This window comes from Sinohyriopsis cumingii, chromosome 6, assembly GCF_028554795.1.
Source record: "Sinohyriopsis cumingii isolate HCF-2022 chromosome 6, ASM2855479v2, whole genome shotgun sequence".
In the NCBI taxonomy this organism is placed as follows: Eukaryota; Metazoa; Mollusca; class Bivalvia; order Unionida; family Unionidae; genus Sinohyriopsis; species Sinohyriopsis cumingii.
In genome coordinates, this window is record NC_142966.1 from 166652413 (window position 1) to 166667777 (window position 15365).

At 36.9% G+C, this 15365-nt stretch overlaps 1 protein-coding gene across 1 annotated transcript in view; it reads left to right on the plus strand.

The window, feature by feature from the left end:
* The first annotated feature begins 7433 nt into the window (after nt 1-7433).
* LOC149798482 (aldo-keto reductase family 1 member B1-like) overlaps nt 7434-15365 on the plus strand; it is a 32786-nt gene continuing 24854 nt past the window's right edge. Inside the window, exons 1-2 of the mRNA XM_089963679.1 lie at nt 7434-7582; nt 11145-11312. Coding sequence (XP_089819805.1) covers nt 7511-7582; nt 11145-11312 — 240 coding nt within the window. The 5' untranslated portion in view covers nt 7434-7510. The remainder of the gene's footprint in view (nt 7583-11144; nt 11313-15365) is intronic.

Below are 15365 nucleotides of genomic sequence, written 5' to 3' on the forward strand. Positions count from 1 at the left end.
ATGAATATAAAACACATATGAAATATACTTTGACTACTATGTCACATTCATGTAGTCAAAAAGTTCTAGCAACTCCATATAAACTTCATGTATACAAATATCTATAGCAAACTTTCATATAAATAAATGCTTGTTGCAAACCTATATACTCAACTACTGGTTGCAAACATTGATGTAGTCAGACACTACTGTCACAATTCACATGTAGTCAAACCACTACTTGTTTTTATGCTTTTACTTGTAGTCAGTACACTACTTGTTATTGTGCTTTACTTGTAGTCAATACACTACTTGTTATTGTGCTTTACTTGTAGTCAATACACTACTTGATTGGAAAATACAGGTTGACACGGCCTTCTCTCTGGCACGGTCACTTTCCCCTCCGCACTTGTACCCGTACGTTGGCACTGAATTGGTGGGTTATACTAGTAATGGTACACCAGACGTCATGGTATCCACAAGTCCATCCGGCTGCTCATAACCGGCGAGCTGAATATGGAAAATAAACACACCTTTCAAATAGTCTAATTTAATTGGAATGGGTTTTGTTGCAACTACTTTAAGAATATACGATAGGTACGAAGCATGACATAGGAATGCTATGTAATAAAAATAAATATACGTAATGCTATGACATTAATACATACATAATGTTTTCGAAATTATTCGTGATAGCGACTAGATGAAATTAACTCGCTACCACATTGCCTAGGTTATATCTTAATAGACTGAATTGCAAATACGATAAACGATGTGACCACATAATACAACAATGAACGTGCTTTTACGAAACTGAATAATTATTGTAAATAATAAAAAGAGTTAACTAAAAAACATTCGACTCACCCAACTGTTTGGCTCTAACTAAATTACAATGGCACCTGCCCGACAGCTGAATATGTTTAAGAGCTTCCCTCTATATTGGCTGTGCCCTTCAATATCTCTACCCGATATATATATATATATATATAGCAGTGCGCAATAATATATTATTTGGCACGTGCCGCGCGAGCAATAAAAGCGTCACGCGATACGACGAAAAATTACATTTACAGAAATATTACGGCGCGTGAAACAAGACAACCTGATTATATGAAAAGTATGGAAGACTAAATGAGCCATATCGGGCATTTCGTAACTCTCTCTCTCTCTCTCTCTCTCACACACATGACCCAGCACGTTTTCCTCTTCTACGGATTTAATAATTTTATTATTATATGCCATCCCATCTACTACGATCATTTCAGGGGTGGGCAAAATATGGCCCGCAGGCCGGATCGCCCCATGATGTGGTTTTATCAGTTAATTTACATCATAGGTTCGGCTATAAAGAAAACACTTATCAGGTCCGAGTCCTGGTAGAAGATGCCCATACCTGCATTATACAAAAGTGTTGTCCTCGATTTTGTTGGCTGCCTTGTCCCCCCACAAACCCATTTATATGACCTAAGACTACTTCAGCATAAAAAGTCTAGCAGATCGTATGTTGAATTTCCGTATAATCCCTGCTCGTATATCTTTTTGACGAATAAAGAAACAAATTTCCGCCATAGTCTGTTTTTGGTTGCTGTGCTTATCTACTACTCGTAAGAATTATATTTTTCTTAAAAATTAGATTCGTAGAGTTAATTTAGTTTATAATGAACGTATCTAATAATCTACCTCGCTCTTCATCACCATGTATGAATGGAATGCCAATGACCTGTAGCTAAAACGGTAGAATTGATTCGATTGTACAGTTTTTTGTTTCAGTGGTATGAATTCGTCCACAGCAGGAAAGATCCTAAAATCGTGCATATTACGAGATTACACTGTTTCCTTCATGACTTGTTTTGTCGACGCAAATATTTACATTCGTGAGGAAGCCTTATGCCGTATGTGTCATCAGAACTGTATGTACATGGAGACAGACCAACCTTCCTTTTAAATTAGTGAGGTACTTTCAGTTTAATTGATGGTAACTGTGCCAATATCTTCAAATCTATTGGTCAATATTTGATCATCTTGTGGGATTTAAGTTAACACGATGCAAGCTAAAACTATGCAGTTTCCTTATGAAAAGCCTAAAAATAACAACAAACAACAAATGAAAATATAAATGCATATGTAAATAAGCTGGGTGGGCGAAGGTCCTATTATCTGAGAGACCAGTAGACTTCTCGGAAAAAGGTGAAATGTTCCATCAACTATATAGCGTAGCGATTTTTTCAATTGGCTTTTGTTTGTTTTTACTTTTGTTTTTGTTTCTTCTTTGAAAGACAATCGCAGTGACTGACCAAGGATTTGTACTTGTGTGCTGAAAGTTGCAGGAAATGGGATGAGCACTCTGGTTATCCATGTTTTTATTGGTGATTAAATTGGTTACATTCATGTTTTTCTTAGCGATAGATTGGTTATACGCATATCTTTCTTTCTTATTAGATTAGATCAATATTTTTTGTTAGTGCTTAAATTGGTTTCTTCATGGCAACAATGGACGACTTCATGTGATACATGTAAAACACCCCAAACAAAGAGAATACACTGATACACAATCTATTAGTTAATCTTTACAAATATTGTTACACGTAAACGGGTCTCTCTACAGTGTGCATCAATCATTAACATGAGTCCATGCTGGATGTCCGTTGTTTTCCCTTATTTCTAAGAACTTTAAGACAACGGTTGTTGTCAACTGGTACATTATATAACTCGTAGAAACTTAAGACAAGTTACCTCTAATCGATCAATGACCACAAGTACGCAACAATGACTTCACAAATGCATGGTTTTTCCTTTTTTCCCATTTGCATGGCTTCTCCATTAACGGAAAGGCCGAACATCAATAATTCAGGACACTGATTCATCTCCGAGAAAATCACGCGACAATTTCGAACCGCATTACACAATACCGTACATGTGCCCTTCCACCACATTAACCTCTTTACCACAACAAAGGAAAGGTCAAAATATAGGACTGAAAAATATATGTGATGAATTCCTCGCACTAAAGGATACAACTGAACGAAACCCCTAATTAAGACAGGAACTAGCATGCCCACCGGAACCATTCTTTTCCTACTCTGACAAATTTTACGAAACTAATCCATATCCACGCAATCATAAAGCCTCAGGAATAGTATACATTATAACGTCATTTCTTTGAAATTGCCTAATCACTCTGGCTGAGAAATAGTGCCTCAACAGCAACTTCCCATAATCAAACAATTGATCTATCAAAGCTATACACGGAAACGTAAATACAAATGCCACATGCCGTAGATTTATTACAGTATGCAATGAAACTTGTACCTGTTGAATGATACTTGTATAACTGTATCTGACATAGTCCAAGTTTCCTCTGACCCATGCCACCCAATTTTTAATATTTGGACATTTATGTTGGGTGTACCTTTCATCGAGATATACCTGCATGAAATCGATAGGAATATGACTTATTTTCTCAGAAATTGCGATCATAGCATTCGTTATGTCTTTAATCCGCTGACAGACGAGACGAAAGTACATCGTTACTGAAATTTGACCTGGATCTGGCTATTCGCATTCATAGTCACGTAAATACGTAACTGTCGCAACCTACATGTCGATGACATCTGAGGTCATGCAGTCACGTGATATCAACAATAAACCATTTCTAGTGTTGCTGTAAGAAAACAAATCGAACATATAAATGAATGTCACGTAATTTTTATAGAAAAATGAAAAAACAAACTTCTCCAAGTATTTATTGTGAAAACAAAGACCGAAAATCTGTAAATGTTGCAGCAAGTTGAAGAAAACCAGACTCACTACGCAGAGAGCACATGTCAATGTGGTAGTCACGTAACACTAACAAAAACATCGCCGACACGTGGTCGGTACTTGATGAAAATGGTTTTCTCCACCATCCTGCAATACTGACAGGTTTCTGGTCGTTGTTCTCAGAATAAATATGTTGAAAATTAAGTGTGCATTATATTTATTTACAAACATTAAGTGCTTCTATATAATATGTCCAAATTCTATGTACAACAACTTTGGAAATTTGTTTATTGTCGATATCTCGTGACTATATGACCTCTGATGTCATTGACATGAGGATTGCGAGATTTATATAGTCATGTGACTCGGAATGCAAATGGCCAGATCCAGGTCAAATTTCAGCAAACGACATACTTTCGTCTCGTCTGTCAGCGGATTAAAGACATGACGAATGCTATGCTCGTGAGTTTTGAGAAAATAAATCACATTCCTATCGATTCCATGTAGGTATATCTCGATGAAAGTTCGTTCAAGCTTGCTGGGCCGGCTAGTAAGCGGCTACCCCATACCAACACCAAATGGTGTCGGCGAATTCTAACTTTTCGATAGGGAATGGACTCTGACCTTACACCCCAACATAAATGTCCAAATATAAAATATGGGGAGACAAGGGTCAGAGGAAACTCGAACTATATCTAATAGAGGAGCACATTCTTATCGAGCGAGTCGACTTCAACCCAATGAGACAAAATTTATCATCATCATCATCATCATCATCAACATCATCATCAGTATTATTATTATTATTATTATTATTATTATTATTGGGGCCCTGGGTGGGGGAGTGGCTAAACAAAGCGCCTATATCAAATCATTACCCTCACACTTCTCAAAGCGTGGATGTGGGTATAGGACAGAGCTCACCAGTAGCTTCTTGGAGGTTCTTAGCTATCTTTTTGGTGGGTTCTTCCTTCACCAGTTCTACGGGCCACCATGAATAGCCCATCGAGAGCTTAAAAAATGACGTTAAATTCACATCATCATCATCATCATCATTATTATTTGTGTGAATTCAGTAAGGAAACCTTATGCTGATGTACCAAGGTAGAAAATAGCAACTCTTTTATCATTCCATTTTTTAAAAAATTAACTTATATAGCTATTATTGTGCTGACGTGGGTTTAAACCCCAATACATACATGATTCTAGGGGACGCCCGTTAATTATGTCAACAATTGTTAGGCAATTTTTCACACACCCCCCCCCCTTGTCAACAACTGTCAAACTTTCAGTGACCCCCCTAATAAAATTATGTCAAATTTTTTTTTACCCCCCCCCCACAAACTAACAATATTTATACGGCTGGCTTTTATGCTAAAATAGAATTATGGAAATTAAAAGGCCTACAAATAAATTTTAATACATTTTTTTTTACTTGTTTAACACATTTCAAATTGACTATAACACTTTGAATTCATGAAAAAATCGAGACTTTATATTCTAGCTTCTATCATCTTCCCATGGGGAAGCCAAATGTTCCTCAATTGTTATAATAGGCATAGTGGCTGCTTCATTAATTTCTTCAGATTAATACCATATGTGGTTAATCTGTCTACAGTCTACAATCTACACTGAATAAAAACAAAATATGATGATGCAAGACTATGACTTCCTTGGCAAGAGCTCAACCGGTTTAGGATTAAACTGGTGGGCTGTTGACGGGCGAGCGAGTGTGTGCCATACCAACGCACCGACTAATTTCCTATTTTTTGATTTATTAAATTTATTGTAAAATATAACATTGTTGACGTCATTTTATCTTGAACTCCCCCCTCCCCCATGTCAACAATTGTCAAACTTCTTCAAACCCCCTCCCCCCTATTTTGTCGACATAATTAATGGACGACCCCCTATATCTTTACCCTCACTCCAACATATATTAACGCATAGAGAGACCTGTTTTCATACTAAATGGAGTGTTTACTATCGGCTTAATAAAAACCGATCACTCTAAATATCTTCGGCACTTTACTGATTTCTCAGAAACTTGCGTCTACTAGGAATAAGGGGGAAACAATTGCGGACTAGATGTATAATATCTTTGACGACTGGACGAATGGTCTTTGAGATTTCAATAGATGGTATATGACAGTTGGAGGAATGGTCTTTGACATTTGGAAAATTGATCTCTGGCTGTAAGCATGTCTACCCCATCCTATACCCTCCTCCCTCCCACTACCAAAACTAAAAAACAAACAAAAACAGAAGAAAACGAAATCAAAACCAAACGACAAAGCGTCGTGTACAAGATCAAATGTTTGCATTTCTCTCTGTGTATATCCAAGAACTCATTATCAGGAGGCAACGGACAGGAACCAGATTTTCCTAAGATATGAAAATGTCTTCCTCATACTGAGATTTTTTAATACAATTTTTTATTTTTGGTTGGTTCATAACAGGTTTTTCACCGAACATTCAGTAGTCACATGGTCATGTGTGTGTGTCTGTGTGGTTCTGTATGTGGTTGTGTGTCTGTGTGTGTGTGTCTATGTGCGTATTTATTCGTTTAAATTGAAATGTTGAGTGTGTCGTCAAACCATATGAATTCTCGGTTGCATTTACAATATAAAAAAGGTTTAAAGTGTTCAGTTTTAAAACAAGCGAATTTGCATCCTGTCCACTATCTTTAACTCTGATAAAAAGGTTGATACTGTCTAAAGTATCATAAATATGACAATGTCAAATCTCAGCTGCATGAGTAATTTTGAGCAATATAGTTGTATATCCTCTGCAATGTGTGTGCGTGTGTGGTATCCTGCATTCGTCACGTTGAGGCTAAAGAAAAAAAGTGTAATATAAAATATAAACCTTACATTTACTTAATTGGAAGGTCTCAGGTGGCCGAGTGGTCTAACACTCTCGCCTTTACCGATCACTGCCATCTAACCTCTGTCCTCATGGGTTCGAGTCTCGGGTTCGGCCGATGTGGGAATGTGAAAAATGTTGCCGGTATCTTCCCGTGGTTTGGTGGTTCTTATTGGGTTTTTTCCCGAGGTATTCTTCCACCATTTATACTGGCCGCCATGTATAGACCATCATGCACTGAAAAATGATGTTCAACCAAAAACAACAGTATGCTTTACTTTGAATTAAATTTCTGAGGACTATAGACCTTGCATTGAAACAAGATTAATCTCATGCAACAGGTCCCTAATATTGTCACCACTTTGTTTCTACAGTTTTGGTTATCATATATACTTGCATTTAAATGAGCCTAACTTTAAACAGAGACGACAAAGATCTGCCAGTGCCGTGTATTTACAATTGCATAATTATATTTTTTAATACTACACGTTCAATTATAGTATATAAGTCAGCGGGTTAGTAAATTAAATGTGAAAAGAAGGATTGAAGATTGCTGTATTTCCGCTGTCATTTTCTAAGACAATCAGAATTCATAATCGAAGACAATCGAAACGTAACTCGGCCATTTTCGTCAGGCACTGAAATAACACGACCTGACGGAAATGTCCGAGCGATATTCCAATCGATTAGAAGAGACAAATATCGACTACATTCCTGATACGCTTAGGTAAGTCGAGTGTTTGTCCTTGTATGTTAAGTAATGACGTATACGATAACAGGGAAGTCCGGGTTTATAATACAGTGCACCAAATGGGCTATATTTAAAGCGAGGGAGTCACTACTAAGAAAACGCCGCAGGAATTGAAAACAGAAAGACTGAGGACACTGAAGAAGAAATATCAGAATGTATCCTGTCAACAATATCAAACTTCAAACGGGACAGCAAATGCCAGTTGTTGGACTGGGTACATGGCAGGTAATTGTGCTTTACTTTCCCATGATTTTACATTTTAATCTTGACGAAAGAGAACGCTTAATATTTTCCCTGGCCTTGATAAACTTATTGATTTTCAAATGCGAATACTTAAGTGGCGAGTCGTTTTAATTTTATGCCAGGCTTCTTCTTTTTTTTTATTCATATTATATTCCGCGGCAAAACCCCCACCCTCGAAGAGCGATACAGATGTCAAAATAAATTTCAAAAATCAGTTATATATACGATTTACAGTTTGTAAATAAGTTAAATATTAATCTAAGTTTTCATTGTGTACATTTTCATCTTTCACCACTTCATAGGGATGAAAGTAAATAATTTTAGCTGTATTTCAGTGGTTTCAAGGTAAGCACTAATTTTCTTGAGTTTCCAGCCAACGGTTAAGGAGGAGGGGTGGGGACTATAGTTAGATTAAAAATGGGTGCATGCGACAAATTTAAAGTTAAAGCACAATAGCGCGCTGTTGTTTTTTTTTTTCCTTCCCTTTTTATCTGAATAAGTTGATTTTACTTCATTTCCATCATTAAATGAGCAGTATTCTGAGGCATGTGCTCTCATGCCTATTCTAAGTTAGGCCCCGCGTCGGTCGTGTACTTTGAGTCGTCTGTCATCCTCGTGTCCGTCAACAATTGCTATTTTCAACTGATAAAAAATCAAGCTCTGAATCAATTTCAACCAACCTTGTAGGGAGCCTTTGGGCATGAAGGTATTTCGATTGTGTAGGAATGACCAAATTTGAACAAAGTATCCTGACATGAAGAGTTTTTAAATATTTGCTAATGTTTCCGACCTGTATCAAACCTTTCACATCTCTACAATAGATCCAGATTCGTCCTCAAATATGGCTAACGCTGCTACAAACAGACAAACATTGAAACGACTGCTTCTGAACAACCGCTGAACAGAATATAACCAAATTTTGAAGAAAGCAATCTGGTACTAAAATGACGTCGACCAGATACCCAATATGGATGTCGGTACTAAATTTAGAAATACCTTCAAACTTATCAACAATCTTTGAGCAGAATTTCACCACATTTAAAAGAAAGAATTCTGGAGTAAAGGCCTTTAAAATTTTTACAAATGATGAAGATATGCTATCAGTATGGCCTAAAGTTCAAAAGCATTCTGGTATGAAGATCTGCTATCAGTATGGCCTAAAGTTCAAAAGCATTCCGGTATGAAGATCTGCTATCAATGTGGCCTAAAGTTCAAAAGCATTCCGGTATGAAGATCTGCTATCAATGTGGCCTAAAGTTCAAGAGCATTCCGGTACGAAGATCTTTCAGATTACTATAAATTATGTCAAGCCATCATAGAATTTGTAAGCCGTAAATAAACTGGGGGAGGAGAAGAAAACAACTTAAAATGATTTTTCATAAACCTCTGAACATATTCTGACCAAATTTGACCAGAAAAAACTGAATCAAAGGCATTTCAATTTATGCTTCGCCTGCTTTAGCATAGGAGTCATCCATTTATGCTGCTTGGCATTAACATTGGATCATTTTTGGTGGAAGTTAATTAAAGTTATTTACAGTTTTTATGTTTTGTTATACGTCCAATTGAAAATCTTGGTCAAGTTTTCTGTTCAATTTTTGTTTTCGTATAGCACACTGTCCCAAACACTTAGAGAGATTGTTGTCATACCTTCATGGTACAATGAGTACTCACTGCACTTTTAACTTCATGCACCCTCTCCCCTCCCAGTATATCCCGTTAAGAAGGTTAGGTTCCTTTGAAAATCTTGGTTAAGATTTGCTTTTAAGTTTTTCTTTTAGGATCAAGGAATGGTTATGTATTATACCTGGGTTATAGAATTAGCGAGACGGTCACCATTCATTGTACACATACCCTCAATCAGGTTTGGTTAATGTTTCGGTTAAAGTTTATCTGTATGGCCATAAGTCCCGAACTTTTAGATGGATAGCTGTATGGCCAATATCCCGAACTTTTAGATTGATTGCTCTATGGCCATAAGTCCCGAACTTTTAGATTGATTGCTCTATGGTCATACGTCCCGAACTTTTAGATGGATTGCTGACAATCCTGGAAAGTAGAGTCAGTAATCATTGTTCCTTATTCTGTAGGATAATAGGTCCCAAACCTTTAGATGGACAGCTATTATACTTGAACTGTGGAATTAAGAAGCTCAGAATTTATATAGTAATGTAACCCTATCGTTTCTGTGAACCTCATGCAAAGTAAAGGTCATTGGAAAGTCAAACATATTTGTATCAAGAAGGAGAGCATATAATTCGTTGAAATGCCTGGTTTTATATGATGTAAAAATATGGTTGCTGTTTCACAAAATAAAACTTGAGAATAAAAACACTTCTCTTTAAAATTCATGGAATAGAACTTGAATAAATATGACAGAAAGCCTCATTTCACGTCTTTACCAATGAGGATAATACATTGTCAAATAGCACTGGAAAAAATTGCTACAGAAAACAACCAACTAACCCGGATGTCTTGGCCAACCACTTGTCTTTTGCTGCTAGGCTGATGTCAGGTAAGTGAGTGATATCAGTTTCACTTGGGACTCTTGTTTTTTGTCGTTTTATGTACTAATTTAAAAATTAGAGTCTCTCTCTTTCTCTCAAACATCGAACGATATTTTTGTTTACTTGACCATTTTGCCACCAACAGTTTTATGATATACAAGATGCGTTGAAACTAACGTATTGTATGAGCGCTTAAGTATCGATCAGTCCACCGTTGACTGTACTTATACTTCCTCGTCCCTATTGATCGCTACGTACCACGGTGATTGGTGTGTTTGCTGTCGCTGTACGAGTCAAACGTATGGCAAACGACTCCTAAATTAACTTTCAAAACATTGCGGTGGTATTACATGTACAATGTCCTTAAAATATAGCCCACGGTTTTGTATTGCAGTTATCATAGGTAGAGCAACACATATAGTATATATTGATGAAATAGTATGGCAACTCAGGCCTGTCTAATATTAACGGGTCTAGCATGCATTTTGTTAAGAAACAGATCAAGAATAATATTTGGTTGGAGCGTGCCTGAGTGAACTATAACCTCCGCAATTTCTGAGTATTGTTATTTATAGCAGTGAACCCGGATGTACTTAAACCAATCTAGCGTTGCTACTACAATAAAAACAGGCTGCGCCCATAACTTGTGGGAAATGTATTCAGAAAGTTTCCGGAAAAACCACTCAGCATGTTGAATCATACAGGCAGATCGATATGATCATAAAATGGAAATATGTAGTTAAGAAGAACTGATGTCAATAAGTATTTTTTTATATTTTTGTTTCAATCTGAACATATAACCATCAGTAGAAACTTAATCAAGAAAACATACAATTATGTATCACTATTGCATATGTGTACACAAAGTCATGCTGTAAAACGTGACTATGTTTTATAGCATTTGCGAATGAATTTTAAGACCCTTAGGCTTCATATACATTTCACCCATGACGATAAAATGAAAAATAATGATGAAGGACCCAAAGGTGGAAAGGGATGAAGGCGATGTATTTTTTAAATTTTCTTTTTTATTAAAGTCCAAGCCAGGTGAGGTAAAGGTCGCAGTAGACGCTGCCATCGAAGCTGGTTACAAGCATATTGACTGTGCCTATATATATGGTAATGAGGCTGAGATAGGGCAGGCAATCCATGCTAATATTACTGGAGGCAAAGTCAAAAGAGAGGATCTCTTTATTGTTACCAAGGTAATGAGTAACATATGTATGTATGTATGTATGTATGTATGTATGTATGTATGTATGTATGTATGTATGTATGTATGTATGTATGTAAACGAAAATATTATCAAGTTTGACTGATCGATTGGTTGATTGACCTGAAGCACCAGATAGTTCAATCAATATTTCATGGCACTAAACTACGTAATGGTAATCATGAAGAAGGGGATCGACACCTATTGTATTCTTTTATTAAACGTCAGATACTCTCTTAATAAATAAACAAGACATAGTAAATGTGATTAGCATACATACATACATACATACATACATACATACATACATACATACATACATACATACATACATGCATACATACATACATACATACAGACAAAAAGACCCATATATACATGCATGCATACATACATACATACATACATACATACAATGCATGCATTCATACACACATACATGCATACATACAGACACACACACACATACATAAATACATACATACATACATACATACATACATACATACATACATACAATGAATGCATACATACACATTCATACATACATACATACATACATACATACATACATACATACATACATACATAGAGTCGATTGGTCCAGAAAAAGAGTAGAATGGAAGATCATATAATCTCAACCATTTTAATCAGTATCATCGACAGTAGTTAAGTGGGCCACTATACGTACAATGGAAATTAGCATTACGGAGACCCCTGGGCGAATATACGTACAATGGAAATTTAACATGGCGAAAAATCGTGGGTTAATATACGTATAAGGGGAATTAACATGGGAAAAAATTGTGGGCCGATATACGTACAAGGGGAATTTAACATGGGGAATAGAGTTTGGGGGTTGTTTAGGGACAAAGGGGAATTGAATATGGGATTTTTTTTATAAAAAAATTTTTTTTAAAAAAAGGGGTAGGCAATGGAAAGGCTATCTCTTTTCGAGAAATATGGCTGGCCCTGAAAAGGACCTTTGGGTTTTCTTCTTCTTCTTCTGCTTCTAGTTTCTTCTTTTTCTCCACCAAGTTCTTATTTTATCTCCAACACTCTTTCTCTTCTTTTCTTTCTTTTTTTTCTCCTGCTCTTCTTTCTTCTTCTCTTCCTCCTCTTCTTTCTTCCTCTTTTCATTTTCTTCTTCTTTTTCAATTTTTTCATTCCATGCTCTCATCCTTATCCTTTCCTCTTCATCCTCCTTCTCCTCCTTTATTTCTTTCAACAGATCACTGATGATTACCTTCATTTTTCGTAAATTGTTTATCTCCATCTTCACTCGATGGGGACTATAAGAATAGTGATCCTCGTTTAGGTTAACCAACATTTGCTCTATCATTCCTAAATTGTCGAGGACGTTTTGCAATTTTTCCATTTTGTCCATTTGGTTAGAAGCCATCTTCTTTTTTTATTCTTTGCAGAATGGTTTGAACGACGAATACTGTGGGTTCTTATACGAAAAGCGCGGACGTGAAGGAAAACATCCCCCTACTTTTTCATTTCATATAATAAAACCCTAACTATACTCTCCACATTCGCTAAGAAACAATAAACAAAATCCATAATCTACTATCCACACAATCGTACGTGAGCGGTTACAAAACCCAAACTATACTCTCCACATACGCTTAGAAACAATAAACAAAATCCATAATCTACTATCCACACAATCTTACGTGAGCGGTTACAAAACCCAAACTATACTCTCCACATACGCTAAGAAACAATAAATAAAATCCATAATCTACTATCCACACAATCGTACGTGAGCAGTTACAAACACAAACACACAAACACATACCCTCGCACTATGAAAAAAGAGTTAGTGTTTATAATCACACTACTCTACCTACACACACACACACACACACACACACACACACACACACACACACACACACACACACACACATTGGCAAATCGATAGTTATTTCTTTTCTAGAGTATTGGGTAGCCCTTAAAAGGGCTGTTTTTTTTTTTTGAACTCCAGATGCACCTATCTAATGGTTGCACCTTCCTGGCCTGGCGCCACACACGCATCTTCCTCCCCAGTCTCCTTTCACCTTTCTTCTGGGGAGCGCAGAGGGAGGATGATTCGCTTCAACACCCCAATCCTCTGTCTCGGGAATATTGTACGACATCCTCTCTTCTAGTTTCTTTTCCTCCTCTTCCCTCTGTCTTCTCTCCTCCTCTTCGTTTTTCATTCTTTCCTCTTCTACTATAGCCTCCGTGGCCAGTTCATTTAACAGGCGCCTGACATATTCCAGATGTATCTGGAGTTCAAGAAGTTTGCTTATTCTGCTATTCATTCTTGTGTTGAACAATCAACAAGGGTAGCTAGACTGCCCAGCGAGTTTCAATTTATAGTGAAAGCGCGGACGTGATGGAAAACATCCCCCTAAAAACATAAAATTGATCTTACCTACATCATGACCAAAAAACAACAACGCGCGGACCTAAAAGAAACACTCACTCACTTTTTATGCTACCCATCACTATTTTAAAATTTTTTTATAAATCACTTCAATAGACTATCCACATACTCAAAGCAATCCAATCTAACCCCAAATTTACACCTCAAACACCAAAAAAAAAGACATCATTTTAATCTACTATCCATACCAACTTACTTGACCACTTACAAACACAAACACACAAACACATACCCTCACATTTTTTTTAAAAAAGAGTTAGTGTTTATTTTCACACTACTCTACCTACACACATTGGCAAATCGATTGTTATTTCTTTTCTAGAGTATTGGGTAGCCATGAAAAGGGCTGTTTTTTTGTTTGCTATGGCATTCTTTTTTAGTTTCTAAGAATGCGATGTCCTCTGAGGATAGACTTTCTGGCGATAGGTCTGCTTCGAAAAGAGAAGAAGAACTCTTTGGTGTCGATACGACAATCGACAAAGCCTCTGTCAGCTTCAGGTTGCTGCTGCTGTTGTTGTTTGTTGCTGCTGTTGCTGCTGTCTCTGAAGTCTGTACTTCTCCGTCCATTCTTCTTTCTCCCTGTTCATTTCTTCTCTGAAGAGCTCTTCTATCAGGTCTTCAGTGATTTTTAACATTCTCACATTCTCTATTTCTTCTGGCTTCGGTATCAGACTGTGTCTGACCCTATGCAAATTCACGTAGGCTTCGTTGAGTTTAGCTAGTTTGGAACACATCTTCTTAGGAGGATGAGTCGACAATGGATGGTTAGACTGGAAACAACCCCGGTTCTTAAAGTCAAAGCGCGCACGTGAAGGAAAACATCCCCCACACGGTTTTCGAGCCGGAACGTTCAGTGAGTGTCATGCGAGGGATAGTAAGAAATGAAAGAGCATCAATCCAACATTCTTATAGCTAAACAAACCACAAAGGCATTTTTTTTCAAAACACAACATTTTTTATTCAAAAATCACTTAACACTAAACAACAACTCTAACATTTTTAACAATAATCAAACATGATAACATCAAACAATTTTTTCAAAACACAACATTTTTTATTCAAAAATCACTTAACACTAAACAACACCTCTAACATTTTTAACAATAATCCAACATCACAACATCAAACAATTTTTTTTTTCAAAACACAACATTTTTTCCACAGTCTCCTCACATTCCATCTTTAAAGTTTCTCCACTAGGTAAAGAGGGATAACAGTCTTTCATGGTTTCTAGTAATCTAGGATGACTTCTCTCAAACTGTTGATTTCTATGGTATTATCGAATTCTGCATACAGGATGACGTTCACCGTTTCATCAGGGTCTCGGTCTTTAAACTGAATTTCCACACGAATCTGGCCGGATTTTATAGGGTGGAAATGTCCCTCGTCGCTGCCTTGGTCTGGAGTGAAATCGAAAGCCCACAAAGCGTAGCCTCCTGCATAATCCTCGTACGTAATACCGTGACTGGTATTGGTTCCTAACTGTCTGGTGGCTTCGTACAGGGACAAGTACGATCTCAAGTAATTCTTCTTGGTAAAGTCAGGTTCGAAAGGTCGGGTACACAAGGTCTTGCCATCGCGACTGACTTCGATTTTGGACACGCCAAA